The sequence below is a fragment of the Cucumis melo genome, chromosome 11 (genome assembly GCF_025177605.1).
Source record: "Cucumis melo cultivar AY chromosome 11, USDA_Cmelo_AY_1.0, whole genome shotgun sequence".
Lineage (NCBI taxonomy): Eukaryota > Viridiplantae > Streptophyta > Magnoliopsida > Cucurbitales > Cucurbitaceae > Cucumis > Cucumis melo.
The window spans coordinates 618,915-639,495 of NC_066867.1; the positions used below are offsets into that span (position 1 = coordinate 618,915).

The window sequence follows — 20,581 nt, forward strand, 5'->3', positions numbered from 1 at the left end:
AAAGAGGAACTTATTGAGTTTGGGCCCTCAAAGATATAATTCCACGAGGTCTACAAAAGTCAAAACGAGCTAGCCAAATGCCTCAAACTAGACACCTTAGCAAAAGCTGATGCAACCCAATTTACTCTCGACATGCTTGGGAGCAAGTGTGCTTCCAACCAAGGAATTAAGTAATTAAGAATGTTTCGGTTCCAATTCAACCTCTCTTAGTTTAATTTAAAGGAAAAATATAAAGTATGATCATGTTAATATTCGAATAAATATATAAAAAACCTATGACTTCAAACGTAAGTCTAAATTTATCATACAAACCCTAAATTTTCTATATTTGATCCCGATGATGTACGTACGTAGTCTTTATTATTTCATCAAAATACATGACAACCAAAAAAGCTAAGAAGAGGTTGATAATTAATCAACTCAAAAAAGAGACATTCAAAATTCAATAACAAAGTCAATGGGAGCAGGAGATGTCTAATTAGATACATAACATGTGATTTAATAGAATAATATCTTTGATCACATGTGTGTGTATATATATATATATATATATGCTATCTATATATTGGGAATGAGTGGTTGTGAAAAGAATGATCATAGCTTTTTTCATCCTTTATCAAACCATCTTTATACATAAGATCAATAAAATATTTTTCCCACTAAGTATTTTGAAACCCCACTTTGATTTTCCACTCAAATAACAATAGATATCTATCCTATATGTAAAGTTCCATATCTAATCTATTGAATTAAAATGGATATATCCTTTTCATATGAAACGATGACTGTGATGTAGATTTGCTTCAAATCGACTTTGTATGTGTAATAAAAAAAAATGCAATGAATATAAATTTAGACTCAAAGTAAAAGAACCATTTTAATTAAATCATGACTTCGAATATAACGGAATACGAAATTAAAAACAAGACTTAAAGGGTTTTGAGGTTAGTGCACCTATGGATCGAATTCAAACATCGACCTCACTTTGGGATAAGGTAAAAGTCGAACTTTTCTTTTATAATTGTGCAATTTGCATAAACGACATAGTATGGTATATTGAATTTCAAAAAAGGACCCAAAGATAAAGAACGAAACACAATCTTAAAACTTTATTCCTTACTAATAGAGTGGAGCACGTTAAAAGATCATAAAAAAATATTTAAATAATTGTTAACGTTAAGAAGAGAAAATTAATTTATCTAAGTCAAAATATTAATTATATATTTGTTCGAACTTATCTATGATATGTGGTCGGAACTTTTAGCTCCATTTTGGACACTATATGGTTTGGAATTTTAATTTAATCTCATAATACAAGTTTTGTTATTTTAGAATAAAGTACATCTCTTGTAGTCTCTATATGGCTCTTTTAACACACTACAAAAAAGTGTAACACTATGTTTCTAATATATATATATATATGATTCTATCCTTATCCTCTTTCATAAAATTATCTATTTGTAATTATCCTAAAATGAAGCTTTTGTTTTTGTTTTTGTATATATCAATTTGATAAAATCAAAAGCCCATATTGGATGAAAAGGTGGTGACTATGGATCTATGGTGTGGCCAAAACAACATTTTGGTACCATTAATTCCAAATTTATGTCACTACCAATTTCGAAGATTTGATTTTAATTACAAAATGTTAAAAACAAATTTTCTATTTATACTTTATTTATGATTTCGTTTTAGTTAATTAAACTATTAAAAGATAAATATTTGTAATTAGTATTTACTAGGGGCGTAAACGGGTTGGATTGGGAGACATTCTCAACTCAACCCATATTTTCGAGTTGGTTGGGTTGCCAAATCGAATAACCCGGATTAAGTTTCCAACCCAACCCAACTCGTAAAATATGAATTGGGTTGTTGGGTTGTTGGGTTGTATTATTATTATTATTATTTGTTTCTAAATTTTAATGTTTGTAAATGGAAATCATCACCCTAATATGTTTTGCATCAAGTTAAGCAAAAGAAGAGAAAAAAAAACTCTCGGAACTCAAGATTGTTTAACTTTTATTAAATAAATATAATAATGAAATATAATATATATTTATTATATTAATTCGGATTGTGGTTGGATTGACCTGAATTTTTCAACCCTCCAACCCGCAACCCAACCTAACCCGAAAAAGATTAAAATTTTCAATCCAATCCAACCTACATTTTAAACTAACCTAACTCAATCCATATTATATGGGTTGAGTAGTCTGAGTTGCTCGAGTTATTTTTACACCCCTAGTATTTACACTTGATTTTGTTTTTAATACACAGTTAGTAATTTTATAATGAAATCAAATTATTTAGGGGAAATTTTTTAAGTATTAAGAACAATTTTTTTAAGAAAAAAAACAAGCAGAAAGAAATTAATTATTAAAATAATTAAAATTGGAAACTAAAATTTTAATATTAATGGTAGAAAAATATATTTCTAGAAAAATCTAAAAATAAAATATATCACTATTAACTTAAATTTCAAAAATCTAGATTACTCTTTGGTATTCATTAAATCGTATTCGTCAGAAATTATAGCAAACGTTCAGATTCTATCAATGGTAGATATTAATAGAGGCTGATATGCTTCTATCAATCATATTGATAGATAGTAATGAAAGTCTATCAATGTCTATCATTGACATAATCCGAAATTTTACATGTCGTAAATATTTTAGTTTATTTTACTATATTTAAAAATGTTTCATATTCGCTAACTGTGACTTTCGTTGGACTAAAGACGTGGAAATGTATATGGCTCCTTAGTGATCAACTCACACCTCATGAGACACTTTTAAAATCAACGACGCTTAACTCTTTAGAAGCTACTCGAGTTTTTAATCAATGATTCTTAGGACTTAATCTAATGTTTGTTTCTTACCAAATCTCAACTATGGACAGTTCAAAAGCATGAGGTGACATGTCCTAAAGTATCCAACACTGATTTGATTATTGGGTATAACTTAGTTTTAATTATTTTTATTAAGAAAGGCCAGTCTGCAATATGTATTTGTAAATTTAATTCATTTGCTTTGGAACTTTATAGTAAAATTCCAAAATAGTACATGCAAGTACCAAATTGAATTATAACATTATAAAGTTAAAAAGTATTGCCAAAGATCTCATAAATCTTACTTTAGATATCATCCACATCAATATATTTATCTATAGATAATCTTCTTGGTTGCAATCTCCCTCCTTTCCATTCATTCAATTCAAAAACATATCTCTTCTCTTTTCTACTTTTAATTTAACAACTACACTTTTAAAAATCTACATATAATTAGTAAATTTAATACTAAACCATTCTACCATTCAATATTAGAACAATTCAAGATAGATCGATATAATCAATTGTGCATGTGTTAGTGTCGTTGTTCTACACATGTACGTAGTTTGGCATTGGGTTGAAAGTATAGATAGTGTCTTGTGGCCTAGTCTCCATGATTTATCGGAGGTAACATTGTAAGATTCTTTTGTAGCTTCGCTTTGAGCAAGATAAGTAATAATCATGAGAGAGATCGTATCCGTTCACTACAATTTAGATATCTTTCTTAGCGATCTTGTTTTTGTAAGGTCACATCTATTTGCTTTTTAAAAGTAAAGTTTATATCCCCACAAATCAAAATGAGTTCTTTCTACATGCGTTTGTTGTTCTCGCTCATAAGTAATTGGAGTTATCGAAATGTTGAGATATTAGATAGTTAAAAAAAAAAAAAAAGGAACGAGGACTCTAAAATTTTCAAAATTATGAGCACAATTCAACGTTAACGAATATCTACACTTCCTTGCATATTTCAAAGTTCAAATCTCTCGAACTTCTACTTAGAGTATTCATCAAAATTTATTTTGGTCTTTTTCAAAAAATAGAAAACAAAAACATAATTATCAAACTTATCTTTATTTTTTTAAAAAAAAATAACTATTTAAACTCCTTAGAAAAAAAAAACTAAACTAAAGACAAAATTTATTACACTTGATTTTTTATGAAATGTAAATATTTTTGTCAATTATTCTTTTTTCTTTTTTTTTTGATAATTTCCCTTTTATTTTTAGTTTATAAGAAACAAAAACAATTATCAAATTTTAAAAAAAAAAACAAAAAACAAGAACAGTAACAAAACACATATGTTTTTTTTAGAAAAAAACCTAAAAAGCAAAATATAAATTTTCATATTCCAAAAACGAAAAATGGACAAAATTTTTAAATCTTACATTTGAAAAAAAAAAAAAAAGGAATTTGACTTAGAATTATTCTACTTTTTTACCTCACAAATATGTAAATCTTTCCAAAAAAAAAAATTGAAAGAAATTAAAATACACTTTAATTTTCGAAATATTAGAAATCAATAGCAAATTAATGACTATCAAACGTAACTTAAATTTATGTTTAGGATGAGTGGTTTAAATCGCTTCTATTATATTTGTTTCGTTGCATTAAAAAAGAAAATCCGAAACTAATTAAAGTGGGTGATTATTCTAAGCTACATCCTAGTGATGGTAACCAAAACTAAATCAACCCTAAGCTCAACATCATCTAACATCAAATAGGTTAAAACCGACTAAGAAAGAGAGAGCCATTATTACGAAGAAAATAAAATGGAAACTCTACCTATAAATATCATTATCTTTCTTCTTCTTATTATTATTACTTCAAAATTATTTCAATGACTAAATTTTTTATTTTGTTTAAAATTTAACTAATTATTTGAAATAAGAAAAATAGGTAATCTTTAATTAACATTATTTTCTTTTTCTTGTTTTTAATACATTTAAGATTTTACATTATTTATCTTAATCATATAAGATATTGTTTTAATTTTAAAAAAATTAAATATAAAGAGTTATGAAATAAATAAGCCATAAATGGTCTGTATAGTAAGGTCTAGCTTTTATTCATTTATTTATTTTGAGATAGGTATCAAGGTTTGAAAATTCAAAAACTATATCTAAAAAGGAAAACAATAATTCTCAATCCACCATATATAATAATAATAATAATAATCATCATGGCTTCAAGTAATTAAGATTGTTTAAAATTACTTTTTCATTTTTAATAATTTCAAAATTATGAATACTAAAACATCAAATTTTTATATGTTTGTGAGACATAGTTTTGTATATGAAAAAAAAAGTGATTTAAGTCATTTCAAAATCACTCTCTAAATACAAAATATTGTATGTATTTAAAAATCGAAACAAATAAGTTAGTTCTCGTTTAGTAATCATTTGATTTTTGAAAATCAAATCTCCTCTCATTTATCTTATTGTTGTCTTCGTCTGTTTTAAGTAAAAACGTAGAATTTGTAGCTAAATTCAAAAAACGAAAAAGGATAAGTTTTTCACAGCCATGACTCCATTTTGTAACCATTTGATTGTTAAATATTAAGCCTACAAACATCATTTCTGCGGCTAAATTTCTTGTTTTGTTATCTACTTTATAATTTCCATTCATGTTTTCGAAAAACAAAATTTGAAAAACTAAAAAACCCAGTTTTCTAAAACTTGTTTTTATTTTGAACTATGTCGGAAGAAAAACAAAAACTATAATAGATAAACTCAATTTTTTATAATGGTAAAACCAAAAACAAAATAGTTACTAAACAAAAACTTTAGGATATCAGGTTAGGTAAACGAGGAATAAGATATATATATATATATATACAATACATTATAAGATATTGTTATTGGATAAGAAGAACTTAATATCACAAATTGATTTGAACAAATCATTTAGTGACATGTGAGTGGTGAATTCAATGAGATAACAATATAAATGTGACACTTGGGGTTTATGTGCATAAATTAAAAGATTAGGGAAGATCTAGAAAATGTCATTTAACTATTTGCACATTAGATGTAATTGTCATTCAATTTTTTCTTTTATTTGCTTATTTGACTCATATACATTGAAATTAATTTTGGTTTAAAGTTTGAGGAAATTAATAAGCAACCCTCTATTTATATATATATATATATATATATATATATATATATATATAGACCTCTAATTTAATTCTATAATATTTAGATTAACAAAAAATTCAAAATCAAAATGAATGAAAAACAAGAAGACAAATTCTAATTTCTTTTTGAAAAGGAAGCCTTATCTATGGGGCTCTTTTTCTAATTTTATAATTGTGGAAAGGGCACACTGGCTTTCGCTCCTCGCCTTTCGCAAATTCTTTGCTCTTACTCCGCCTTGCTTTTCTGATGAGAAAAGCTCTTTTTTTCTTGCTTTTTGTAATTTTGTCTCTTCTACGCAAGTAATTAATTGATCGATCGTTTGTTTGGTTTCTGAATTTTGAGTTTAATTTTCATTTATTATTTAGAGTTTCAAAAATAACATTTTAATTTTAATTTTTTTTTTTGTTGATGGTGAAATTTAGATAGTGTATAATATATTTGAGCTTATATAAGATATTTGTTTTTCTTAATTAATATAATTTGGGTTTTTTCAAAAAAAAAAAATTATATATATGCATGGAACAAAACCGAAAATATTTACGGTTTGTTTAACGAAATAAAAAAGCTCATGAATCTTATATAACTTGAGTTGATTATTTCATACATTTCATATTTGTCCTTCCAAAATTTCTTCATCTCCTCTTCAAGAATTTATTCCTTCTCCGTCATCTCTCATCTTCAGTGTCATTTTCTTTTCATAAAGACTATTTTTTTTCCTTATTCTTTTTCCATTATCAAGTATTGTACGAAAGATCGTTTAGATTTGGTACAAAGATACAAAATCGTTTTCTCATGCGTGTGTGATCGATTAATCACGGGGTATTTTTGTTAATTCACGTTGTGGGCTTAATAACCTTTTTTCTTTTCCAAATTTATTATATACAGTGTAAATATTTTTGGATTTTGTTCTATTTTTCAAAAAATCCCAAAAACAAATGATATATATATATACACATATAAAGGAAGGGAAAAATGTAAAATCGAGGACGTTCTCCAACTCGAGAATTTCGAAAATCTCATGTTTCAGAAGGGACAACCAAAAAAAAACTCTTGGAATACTTTAGAATTAAAATGAAAATGTTTGGATATCAAATTATCTTCTAAACAAATGCGATAATTAAAAATAAAAAAAAAATCCCTTTTTTATCTTTAAAAAGTTTATAAAAATGCATGCAAAATAATATAATAAAGTTAAGATGGAGAGACTCCTCACTTATTCCTATGGTATCAAAAAGAAAGAAAGAATTAAAAACAAAATCATCATTATTGTCATTTGGAGGGAATTAGAGAGGAAGTTTCGTAGAATGAGGAGTTAGAGTGTGGGTCCCTAACCAAGAAAGTGGGGTGGGCCCATCTTGATTTGAAAGCCCATTTAAAAAAAAAAAAAAAAAAAGCCCTTTTGAGTGGAGGATCCACATTCACATTATTCATACATTACATTACATTACATTCTATCAACTCTATCTTAATTAAACCCCTCCACCTCACCCTTTTCTTTTTAAATCTTAATTAACCATTAATTACCCTTTTCATTTTAACCCTTTTATTATTATTATTATTCTTATTATTATTATAAATACACGTATACCACATTACTAACTAAATATCTTAGTTAAATATCTTGATCTATTGTAATGACTACAACGTACGTAGAAGAATGTAAGAGATGCATCCAAACACATTAGTCTACTTGAGAGGCAAAGTGCTTCGTACGTAACAATATGATCTTTTTTTCATTTGAAGAAGTTGCTAGTGATACCAATGTTTCTTAAATTTGTTGGTTGTAGCAATATTTGAAATTGAAGTCGTTTATGTTATTACTAGTCCGTATTTTCTCATTTCTTTATTTTTGGGAACTGAATCGGAAATAATGTATACACACTCCCACGAAGTAATATTAGCATTTATTTACTTTTCTTCTTGAGATAGTCGTACATAGTCAAAACTTCTTCCATGTGGACCCAAAGGTTAATGTGCATTATCCCTAGCTAGTTTCTAGTGTACTGAATCGATTTAATATTCAATCATCTTAGGATTTGAAAGTTCTACGTGCATCAAAAAATCTCTAACATCTTTGAAAGGTAATTTTATTCATAAATTAAGTTAATCGATAAATCGATGTAAGATAAATGTTACAAAAAAAAAATTTAAAAGAAACCAAATGACCTCCATGTATATAATTCATAAAAAGTATACATATAATTTTTTTTTATTTATTTCACAAACTTAGTCAAAAGAATTTTAATACACTTTTAAGAGATATAGTACAAAACTACACATAAGCATTAAATAAACTTATTATAAAATGAAAAAAGAAATCCCAAATGAAAAATAAAATGATTGTTGGATTCAAAGGTGGATAAGGTTAGAAATCTTTAATTCCTTTTCCAAACACAAAATCAAAATTTAAAATTTTGATATTCATGCAAAAATTAACGATAATATATTTCATTCTATAGCGTTCCATTCACAGATATGTCAATAAACTATCGATATATCTATGTGGACAAATATTTAATAAATAAATTTTTTATGAGACTTTTTAACAAGAGAATCAAACCCTTTAAGTTTAAAATTAATTAATAATATCGAATCGAAAGTAAGGGTTTTTTTTGGTGAAAATCAATTAATGAAGAAAAGGCATAAAGCAAATCCAATAAATATACCTTTAAAATGAGACCTCTTTAGCACTCTATAAATACCTCTCCTTCTCCACCCACAACCTTCACTTCTTCATCTTCCTTCTCAAACTCAAAAACATTTAAAATCCCAAAAACAAACCTTAAACAAAAAGAGAAAAGAAAAAAATGTCAATTGCTACCATTTCTACAAATATTCATCATGAAGTGTTTCGTTATTCAAGAAAACTCCTTCTTCACTCCTCCCTCCACAAGCTCTCCTTCACCGCCGCCGCTCCCTCCGCCGTCCACGACCAATCCGAATTCTACTCCGGCGGAGACAGCACTACCTTCGACACCAATGTCGTCATGGTCCTCTCCGTCCTCCTCTGCGCCTTAATCTGCTCCTTAGCCCTCAACTCCGTCATCCGATGCGCTTTGAAATGCTCCCGTTTCCTCGTCTCCAATGACCACCGCCGCCACCCCGCCCCCACCTCCACCGGAGTCCATAAGAAAGCCATCAAGAGCTTCACCGTGGTTCAATTCTCCCCGGACCTCAACCTCCCCGGCCTCGACTCCGAGTGCGTCATTTGCTTATCGGAGTTCGTCACCGGCGACAAGCTCCGGCTTCTCCCGAAATGTAACCATGGGTTTCACGTTAAGTGTATTGATAAGTGGTTGAGTTCTCACTCCTCTTGCCCTAAATGTCGGCAGTGTTTGGTTCAGACTTGTGAGAAAATCGCCGGCGTTATTGCCTCTGCCTCCGCCTCCTCCTCTTCCGGCCACTCTCCGTCTCCTCCTCCTCCTCCGCCGCCGTCTGTGGTTGTGAACTTAGCGCCGCTGGAACCTGAAGCTCCGGTACGGAATTTACGGCTGTAATATAATTAATTAATAGAGATTATAATACGAATTAGGGGAAATTAATTTAAAGTTTAATTTCTTTTTTCTTTGAGATTTATAGTTTAATTAAAGCTTAATGAAATTGTATATATTTCTTCTTTAATTTTTCCTTCCTCATTTTCTCTTCTTCCTTTTAATTCTTTCTCTTTTTAAAATTTAATTTTAAAAAAAATATATATTTAGCTAATTAAGAATTCAATAAATCATCGTAACAAAATAAGGTAATTTTTTTTTAAAAAAAACACACACACAAAAACAGAAAAATGAAAAGGGTTTTCAATTGGGATCTTAATTTAATTTCTAAAATTTGAAAAATTCATGAAACTGCTACATAGATAATCAAAGAAAAATTAGGGTTTATTATAAATAGAATCTAAATCTATACACACACACACACACACACATATATATAAAAGGTTACAAATTTTAACCAATGTATTTTCTCCCTACATTAATATAATTTTGATGGGTTTATGGGAAGTGGAAACTTAAAATAATATTTTAACGATAATGCTTCATACTATGTGATAAAAATTATATTTGACTTTGTATATATATATATATATACATAATGTAATCTGATTAGAATAGAATAGAATAGAAAAGAAGAAAAAAAAAATGCATGTGTGATGTTTCACCCACTGATTTAAATTATAATGTGTTCTAAGATGGTGTTTGGTTTTGACCCATTTCTTCCCATTCTCTCATCAAATCATTATGTTTGATCAATTTCATTTTAAGGGTATACAGATAGAAACAATTACTTGTGCTTTTAATTAAAGTTTTAAATTCTTTATTTTTTGATGGAGATATCAAAAACTACTTTAATATAAAAACCATCATAAAGATATATATTTTCATTTTTTTTTTTTAAAAAAAAAAACAACAACAATTTCATCAATGTATTTGAATAATAAAATAAAAATGAGTTTCGGAGTTCAACCCTAATCGACACATAGTTTTCTTTTCTAAAAATTAAAGGTTTGATCTTCACTTCTTCACTTTCTTATTAACAAGATCATCCATTAACAACACGTAGCGTACTTATTAAAGATTTAACGTATAGACTTCAATGCATTTAAATTTTTCTTCCAAAATATATACGAAATTTGTAAAATTCAAAGATTTTTTAATAATCCATTAAACTAATGGTTATTTTGAAATATAGTAAAATGAACCAAAGTTATATTTATAGATAAACACATACAACGGTCTATCATAAATATAAACTGTGATATTTTATATGTTTTAAAAACAACAACAATTGAATGTAATAATTTATCGTAGATTTGAAGTATTTTTTTTATTATTTTTTTTTTTAAGAAATGGAGGATGAGGGGGAGAGCACTAATTTAACAAAATGAAAAGAAGTAGGGAAGGCTATATTAATTGTATAATGAAAAGGGAAATTTTCTTTTGTAGCAATTTGTATTGGCTTTGCTTGAGAACATTACATTATATTGGGGCCACCCAACACAACACACCACAACACACACAACAATAATCTAACACAAGTAGTACCACTCTATACAATTCAATCACAATTATTATTAGCATAAAATCTCTACTAATTCAATGTTTGGTTGATTCATAACACAGATTAATGATGTCAAGTGTGTGCATAAACTAAGTGATGAATGTGTAGAGATTTAATTTTGAAGTAAATCAATCTTAGGCCTCTCCTCATGTTTCTCAACCCATGGCTTGCTTGCCCCCAAGACCCATTTGAGACTACTCTTCTCTATATTTGCTTTTCATATACTCATTCTATTTTTATTTCTTCATTCATATATTTTCTTCCGATCGAGTATTTGTTTAACTTTTTTTTACTCTAATCTACAAAGACGGGAGAGTTGAGATATAATTTTATATAAAAAAAACTTAGCTATAGTCATTTGTTTTTTATTTTAACTTAGTCATGGTCACGGTTTGACCATTGTTATTGAAAGAGTTGGCATATAGTTCTGTATATGTTTTGATCCATCGACAATTTCTAAATAGCTTTCTTCTCGTAGATCTGAGACTTGAAATATTTAAAATTATAATAATCCCTAAATAAAAAAGAAAGTTTGTAACACCCAAAAAGAAACAAAGAAATCCACAGCTACTAAAACTAAAAACACAAAGTTAAGAAAAATACTAAGTTAGGGACATCGTTTTTTTAACTTTTATACTTAAGGGAATGTTCAAGTTTGATGAAAAATATGTAAGCTTTATTTCCATAATTACACAATAAAATAATAACATTGTATAAAACAATAAATGTCAAGATTTTTAAGTTACATGATTTTCACTTGAATGAGACAGTAAGAGAACCAATCTCTAATGTTTTATTTATAGACATTATCCAATCATAGTGTTTAATTATGACATTATCCTTTTACTTAATAAACAGAATAAAATAATAAGTCCGAAAGAGATAAAATAGTATATAATGCATGTAGGTCACGTTGATGATAATATTATATTTAAAATAAATCTAACAAAATAACCTCATATTTTCGCTAAAAGAAACACATTTACAAATTTTGTGAATATACATACATATATATATTATGTGTATGCATGTATATGTATAGAAAGTAAAGAAAGTTTTCATCTCTAGACAAAGTAATGCTTTGCCACTACCAAAAAAAAAAGAAAAAAAGGCTCCAACTTTATACCATAATCATTAACTTTATAAAACAAAATAAAAATTAAGGTTTTTTTTTTTTCTTTCTTTAAATTTCAAATTATAAAAATCTTTTTTCTTGCAAAGAGTGGTGTTGCATAAACATTGAGACAAATGGAATCCAAACCAGATAGATAACAATAATAATCATAATAATATTCCATGCTTGAAATTCTTTTTTTTTTTTTTTAATAATCAATATCTTTTTCATATGAGAAGAAAAAAAAAGTTGTTTTTATTTTTCAATCTCTCTAATATATGCATATAATAATTATAGTTATTAATAGTATAGCCAAAAGGACATGTTCAAGGACTTTATTAAGGACACATGTGTGCACATGCACTAATCTCAAAAACACAACTATATATAACACTGTTTTGTGGAATGTTTAGCTATTTTAGAGATCAAAGAGAAGAAGAAGAAGAAGAAGAAGAATAAAAAAAGTTGAAGTTTTGTGTTATTTTGATCATCATGTCATGTTGCTATATTTAAAAGAGAGAGAGAGAGAGAGAAAAAAAAAGATGATATATTATGTCATGTCATGTCAAACTTTAGACTTGCAATGTTTGTCTATGAAGTGTCACATTAGTACATCATTAACTTTTATTATTTATTCATTAATAAAGTCTTATTTCATACCTTCTAACAAATCGTTATATTTGAAAACATAAAAAAAAAAAAAAAAAAAATCGAAAGATTAGGTAAATTTTTTAAAACTAAAAAATTTTAAGTCCTATTTTATATAACCATTTAGTTTTCAGTTTTCGATAATTATAACCTTAACGAGCAATGCTTACCTATTGAAAATAACGAGTGAAGATTTGAAAATTAAGAAGTAAATTTCGATTGTTTATTTGTGTATTTAGAAGTTAACTTGAAATTCAAATGTTTACTTAATAAATGGTCGAAACCATAATCGATTATAATTTGACAAAAAAACAATGGAAAAAAATGATTTAATTATCAAAACCTAATTTGATAATTATTTGATTTTTAAAACAAGCTCATAAACATTACTATCATCTATAAGTTTTGTTTATCCTGTTGTCACTAATGTTTTCTAAGAAATTAAATCAATTTTTTGAAAAGTTAAAAGAAAGTGTTTTTCAATCTTTTTAATTAAATCAATTAAATCTTTTTATTTATAGAATTTTCACCAACGATTTCTATCTGATTTTTCAAAAAAAAAAAAAATTTGTGAAAATCATATCGTAAAATTTAGAAGAATAAGTACAGGTTTCAAAAACAAAATCATTATGATAGAGTTTTGAGTTCTTGAATCAGAGATTTTGAGTTAAAATTACTCTTTAGGATCCTACCGATTTTATTTTAGGTATCTTTCAAAAATAGAAAAAAAAAACTATTTACACTCAATAGGAAAAAAATCACTAAAAGACAAAATTAAATTGAACGCTTTAGACCTTTGCAATCTGGCAACATCATTCTTATTTGTGTCAAAAATTTATTAGAGTAAAAGTCGTCACCACAAACCAACACGGAATCCTTTCAATACTTTGTTCCCATTCGACTTTTAATTCTTTTAAGTGTTTTTTAACCTTACTTTCATATGCTCATGATCTCTCTCATTCAGATGTAAACTTGGGGCGTTACATTCATTATATTTGATTTTTCTATGAATCGTAAATACGTTGTCAATTTTTATATTTTTGACAATTTTTCTTTATTATTTTATTTTATTTCTCTCTCTCTCTCTCTCTCTTTTGTTGATATTAAAAGGTTGAAAGGTAGAACGAAATGTTAGTGAGAACAAATTACATAAAGAAATAAGATAGGTAACAAACCAAATAAATCAAATACTTGTAACTCGGTAAGAACAAAAGTGTTTTAACCGAGCTTAACTTTCAAAAGTTAAAAACAACAACTAATTGGTTTTTCATTTTTATGACAATACATTTAAAAGAAAATTCAAATAAAACAAACAAAATGGAATATGTTCGAGAGTGAAAACTAGTTTGTCAAAATATAAAATTACATTCGCGATTTTTGAGTACATAATATAAGTATAATTAAGTGGTAAATTGATTGATAGGGTAAGTCCTCCAAAATCCAAACACAATTACTATATCAAATGGATTGGGCAAACTAAAAAAAAAAAGATTGAGGATTTGAACAATATGTTTTTGCAATAGAGAGCTAATTGTACCTCTATTACTATATTCTCCAATGGTTCAAAATCTACTTTCCACTTTCAACATTCAAATTATAGTACACAAACCACGTTGAAGATGAGTTATTCAAACTCCAAATATTTTGATTTTCTTCTTTTAAAAACATGATATAGATTCCTTTTTAGATTTACCTTTTGTTTCGCTTTGTTTTTACTTTTTAGGTTAAATTACAAAAAAAATCCTCTCAGGTTTGTAATTTGCGTAAAAAATCATACAGGTTTTTTAAAACTTTTGAAAGTTTATGGGTATTTTTAACACAAACTACAAAAGTTGAGGAACATTTTCTATAATTTAGCCTACTTTTTAAATGAGATGTTGTTCTTTCTTTTTCCACCGTATGAAAATAAATATACATGAAAGATTTTTTTCTAAGAGAAGAAATAAGTATTTGAGATCTAGAAAACGAGGTATTGTTTAATATAGTACCGATAATATTTTTTACTTGAAATGTTGTCATTTTCTTGAAATCCTTGACGTTCACTAGTCTAGAGAGAATGATAGGATTGAGCAGGTCGAGATGCACTCCTATCTACGTCCCTCACTCTCCATCTCGATAATTGGAGTTGGGATCAAAGAATTCTAGTTTGAGGGTTGGTTATTTCGAGTAGGAAATTTTGTCATTCTTAAAATAATGGAGGGAATAACTTAGATGATACGATGATGAGTAACTCTTCATTTATCTTATTAAGAGTGAAATCTCTTCCTATTAGCAACGAGAGCAACAACCCATCTACTTTAATAAGAGTATAAAGTCTCTTGTGATTTTTTCAACATTGGATCTAGAGAATAACAAAAAAATAGGCTTCATGATAAACATTAATCTATTGTGGGAAGTGTGAAAGTTATTATGACACTTGATACTCGGGTGAAGCAGATTTACACTTGTGATTTTATTGTAAAACATTTGAAGATACAATTGTTCTCACTTAAGGATGTGAAATTTTAAAATTTAAAGTAATTTGTGTAATATTTAGTCTTAATTTCGAAAGAGAAACTATTGCATGTGACAAAACTGTTAAAAGTATTTACAACTTATAGCAAAATCTTGGAAGTATTTCTATCAATGATAGACATTAATAGATTTCTGTCAATATATATCGATGCACTAAAAGACACTAATACAAGTCTATCATCGATATAATTTGAAATTTTGCTATATATTATCAATATTTAGTCCTATATTTGAAATGTCCCATTTTAAAAACATTTATTTTATTTTATATGATTAAAAATAAAATTATCTTACATTTTCTTTCAAATTTAATAATCTTACATGAGATTTGCTATGTTCTTGAATCATTTAGAAAGAGAAAAAAAAATCATTTGATATATCACCTAAATTTTAGGTTGGGTGATGAACAATAATAAAACTCACTTACACTAAAAAAAAACCTTTCTCAATAAAAGGTATTTATCACACTTTATTTTATATTTCATCCTTTGTATTTCAAAGTTACGATACACATTTTTAGGTTTATTTCTTTTAGACGATTCGTTATTTCATAAGTATGGATATTAACTGTCTTAAATTTAAACATTTAAAATAATTCGTATCCTATTTTCCAATGGTAAAGTAAAAAAGTTGTTTCACTGAATAATTTGTTAAGAAACCTATAATTAAATCATGAAATCTAATTGAGGAACGAAGGGTGTTCAATCCAATTATGTTTGAAAATTACGTGAGACTCACAAACTTTAGTAATAATAATAATTGATAGTAGTAGCCAACAACGGTAATAGTAAAATACGACAAATTCATAATTATTGATAAAAATAATAATAATAAAAAAAAAGCAAGCCAACTATATGATTTTTTTTTAATGAAATCTAATTCCAATTAAACTAATCTTGATTAGGAATGGGTAAATGTGAGTTAAATTGATTAGGGTATATTTATTATTTAGGGGTTGATCTAAAAATCTTACTTATTAAGAAATGAAAGTAAAAAAGAAAGAAAGGAAAATGAAATAATGAAATAAAATGTGGAGGAAGAAAAATAAATAAATAAATAGAAAGGGAAGAAAAAGGCTGTCATCCAGGTCACCCTATCTTTACTGGTGGTCGAAATCATTCACTCTAAATTTTTCATTTCATTCCCATTTCATTTCATTTACATTTACATTTGCATTTCATATTTTTCCATTTCTTTTTTTCTTTTTCTTTTTCTTTTTTTCTTCTCCATATAAATACTCTCATTTTCCCATCCCTTCCCTCTTCCATTCCTTCCTTCTCTCCATTTTCCGATCTCACCTTCTCGCCTTCGCAACCGAGACAGACTGAGCATCTAAACGGAGAGTTGGCCGTCGATTCCCTCACTTGGCTCTTCCATTCCCATTTCCTTTTCTCTTCTTTACTTCCTCAAGGTACGTTTCCTTCTCTCGATCTGCTTTTCTTTCTTTAGATCTCTTTCTCTCTTCTTCATTCAGATTTCGATTTCATTTTCTTCCCATTTCTACTCTTATCACCTTCGATTTTTTTTTTTTTTTTTTATCAATCTCTGCTTCGCTTTTCCTTGATCATCTCATGTTTTTGTTTACCTTCTACCTCTTTGATTCTCTTTGTTGAACACTTGTTGTTTTAGGTTTGAGATTTGTAATGTGAATCGCGTGTTTTGTAAATCCTAATGCTGTTTACTGCTGTAAGAGATGAGAGATGATTATTTTTATTTATTTATTTTTAATCTTTTGTGGAATCTGTTTGGTTTGTGAGGATTTGGTGACATTTCGATCGGCATTTGCAATTAGATTCTGGAATTTCGGTGGCGGATCTTTGATCTTGTGTGTGTTTTTATTGTAATTGTGTGATATTTGAGCTGAGATCTTGTATTTGTTGGAAATTTCTTGTGATTTTCTAGATGCGATTGCGATTTTTATAGCAATTTTTTTTACTTACTTTGGTCTGCATGATTGAATTTGTGAAGGAATTCGATTGAAGATCTTAGCTACTTGCATTGCTCTGTTGATAACAGATGTTGAATTTTTTATGGATTTAGGATAGTAAGGAATACGATTCTTTGATTAAAATCGTGTTGCTAACACTTCTCCCCAGAGCATCTTTTTGGCCTGTCGTTATCCTGTATTTCGTTTTCATTGTAATGTATGTTCTGGATTTTGGCTATCATCTTTGCCAAGTATCAATCTTTCTTTTGGAGCTGATCCGTTTCTTCCTGTAAAATTCGAGTCTTTTGGTGTGATTGTTTGGAAAATGTTGTTATGTGGTGATGTTTATGATTTCTACTCTGGGCCTTGTATTACAAAGTGGATTGTCTGTTTTATGCTTACCTCTTACTACGAATTCAACGATGCATTCCACAGATGGTTTTTTTTATTCTAGGTTATAATATGTTCATTTGTGTGTTCTTTTCAGTATCTATAAACGATGGCTGATGCTGAGGATATCCAGCCACTTGTCTGTGACAATGGAACCGGAATGGTGAAGGTACATTCACTGTTCTTGGAACATGTAGCTGTTTTTCTTGTCGTAGATCTACTCATGTGCTCAATAATTATAAGTGTTTTTATGGATGTGATTTCTTTTGCCTTGAGGCTGGTAATACTTGATAGGTTTGAATTCTGAAGTATTAAAAATTTTAATTTGTAGGCTGGATTTGCCGGTGATGATGCTCCCAGGGCAGTGTTTCCAAGTATTGTTGGTCGACCTCGACACACTGGTGTCATGGTGGGTATGGGCCAGAAAGATGCCTATGTTGGTGACGAGGCCCAATCCAAAAGAGGTATTCTTACCTTGAAATATCCCATTGAGCATGGTATTGTCAGCAACTGGGATGATATGGAAAAGATTTGGCATCACACATTCTACAATGAGCTTCGTGTTGCACCCGAAGAACACCCAGTTCTTCTCACTGAAGCTCCTCTCAATCCTAAAGCCAACAGAGAAAAGATGACACAGATCATGTTTGAAACTTTTAATGTACCTGCCATGTATGTTGCCATCCAGGCCGTTCTATCACTGTATGCTAGTGGTCGTACAACAGGTTCACACTGATTTCCTCCTTCCATCTTAAATTTTGGGACTATTAGGCTTTGATTCGGATAAATATTTAATGAATTATTTGAATAGGTATTGTGCTCGACTCTGGTGATGGTGTTAGTCATACTGTGCCAATCTATGAGGGTTATGCTCTTCCCCATGCTATCCTCCGTCTCGACCTTGCTGGTCGTGATCTAACTGATGCTTTGATGAAGATTCTCACTGAGAGAGGGTACATGTTCACAACCACTGCCGAACGGGAAATTGTCCGTGACATGAAAGAGAAGCTTGCTTATGTTGCACTCGACTATGAGCAGGAACTTGAGACTGCTAAGAGTAGCTCCTCAATTGAGAAGAACTATGAACTGCCCGATGGACAAGTCATCACAATTGGAGCTGAGAGATTCCGTTGCCCCGAAGTTCTTTTCCAGCCATCCCTCATTGGAATGGAAGCTGCTGGAATCCACGAGACTACCTACAACTCAATCATGAAGTGTGATGTGGATATCAGAAAAGATTTGTATGGCAACATTGTTCTCAGTGGTGGTTCTACCATGTTCCCTGGTATCGCTGACCGTATGAGCAAAGAGATCACAGCTCTTGCTCCCAGCAGCATGAAAATCAAGGTCGTTGCACCACCGGAAAGGAAATACAGTGTCTGGATTGGAGGATCCATCCTTGCATCGCTCAGTACCTTCCAGCAGGTGAGAGATACTCCCCACATTTTCACGTAACCTCTCTTTTGTTCTCATTTCTCGCACTAATACTCTTTGTTTTACCAGATGTGGATCTCAAAGGGTGAGTACGACGAATCTGGCCCATCCATCGTCCACAGGAAGTGCTTCTAAGTTCAATATGTGCTTTGAATGGTGAGTTATTTCCTTTAGTTGGCTTTTTTTGTGTCATGTGTAATGTGAACTCTTTCGGTTGAGCTCAGATACGGGTCATGGAAGGAGGGTATATTTCTGAGGTCATTCATTCATATGCCCATTGCTTTTCCCCCCCCTAAACCCCTATGAGTTTGAGATTCGTAATACTACTGTGTATTTACGGGTTAAGAAGTAATTGACCCTCTGGATGTTTATGTTGTTGTTGGTGGGCAAAAACAACTTTCCTTCCAAAATCTTTCCCCTTGCCTACCTTTGCCAAATCTGTGCTTGCAACCATGTCTTTTTCTTAGTAGGAGATGATTGTGATGTTTTTTTTTTCTTTACCTTTATCCTTCTCTCTTATCTCCTCCTATTTCCTATTCCGAGTTCTTTCTCTTTTTTTGAAAACATTAATGTTAATAGTTATTGTAAGACAAATATTAGTCAGTTTGCTCCTTGAGGTCATAAACTTAGCTATGCAAAATGATATTTTTATTATTGGCTTGGAAACATTATGAGGGCATCATCATATTCATATTTACATTGCTTCTTTCCCCATTCTCCTCTCAATTCTCTACTAATATTGATTGCTCTAATTTGTGCCCCCCCCCCCCCCCCCCCCCCCCCACCCATCACTTTCACGAATGCTAGATTATAAGATTGGAGTCCACGGGGGAACCCTACAATTTAGTAAGATTTTCATTGATATTTTAATATATAGGGCCAGGTGAGAAACATTGACAATAAAATAGAGGTTGATATTGATGTGAGGGTTCCATCAATACTTTAGTAAGTTTGAATTATATTTAACTGAATTAAATAATTATTATGAATTCCCTATTTGCTTGCCATAGCATCACTTTCTTGATCTGAATGTTTTAATATATATATATACACACACACACACACACACACATAGATAAGGAAAAAGAAAATGTGGCATTAATTTAATTTGTGATATTGTGGTGGGTAATTTAATTTGTTAAATGTGTGAGTGTGTAAGAGGTTGGTGTTGAATTATTAAAGAGTGATTGATGAATAATTGTTGACTTTTGTAAAGTAGTTGATGTGCATAATTTTGCCGTTTGACAACTTTTATTTATTATTTTTTACACTATTTGATCAATTCAATTATTTATTTCTTTGATTCATTGCTACTTATTTATTAAACTCTCACATCTGTTTCTCTCTTTTTCTTGGACATTATAACTATAAAGTTTTTCTTTTCTTCATAGTTTAGGGCCATATTGCTAAGGGGTATGGAATCAAATTGTTGGATTTTGATTTAAAAATTTAGTTTAGTTTAACAAGAAAAAACAAAAGTATTTTTTGTAAGCGTTTTTATCTTCAATGTTTGGATTGCTTTTAGTGTTTTAATG

General features: G+C 29.1%; 2 protein-coding genes across 2 annotated transcripts; both read left to right on the plus strand.

Moving 5' to 3' along the window:
- The first annotated feature begins 8,693 nt into the window (after positions 1-8,693).
- Positions 8,694-9,585, plus strand: LOC103499651 (RING-H2 finger protein ATL78-like). Its single transcript, XM_008462688.2, has one exon. The coding sequence runs from the start codon at positions 8,772-8,774 to the stop codon at positions 9,459-9,461; it is 690 nt and encodes a 229-aa protein (XP_008460910.2). The 5' UTR covers positions 8,694-8,771; the 3' UTR covers positions 9,462-9,585.
- A 6,876-nt stretch (positions 9,586-16,461) lies between these two features.
- LOC103499652 (actin-7) lies at positions 16,462-19,743 on the plus strand. Its single transcript, XM_008462689.3, has 5 exons — positions 16,462-16,706; positions 17,710-17,781; positions 17,944-18,337; positions 18,424-19,037; positions 19,116-19,743. The coding sequence occupies exons 2-5, from the start codon at positions 17,722-17,724 to the stop codon at positions 19,179-19,181; spliced, it is 1,134 nt and encodes a 377-aa protein (XP_008460911.1). The 5' UTR covers positions 16,462-16,706; positions 17,710-17,721; the 3' UTR covers positions 19,182-19,743.
- Positions 19,744-20,581: the final 838 nt, after the last annotated feature.

What these genes read in the sequence shown, in the direction of transcription:
- LOC103499651 (XM_008462688.2), top strand. Translation starts at nt 8,772, where the DNA reads ATGTCAATTGCTACCATTTCTACAAATATTCATCATGAAGTGTTTCGT.
- LOC103499652 (XM_008462689.3), top strand. Translation starts at nt 17,722, where the DNA reads ATGGCTGATGCTGAGGATATCCAGCCACTTGTCTGTGACAATGGAACC. An exon ending in ATGGAACCGGAATGGTGAAG is followed by an intron (nt 17,782 to 17,943) that starts GTACATTCACTG and finishes TTTAATTTGTAG; the next exon opens with GCTGGATTTGCCGGTGATGA. An exon ending in TGCTAGTGGTCGTACAACAG is followed by an intron (nt 18,338 to 18,423) that starts GTTCACACTGAT and finishes TTATTTGAATAG; the next exon opens with GTATTGTGCTCGACTCTGGT.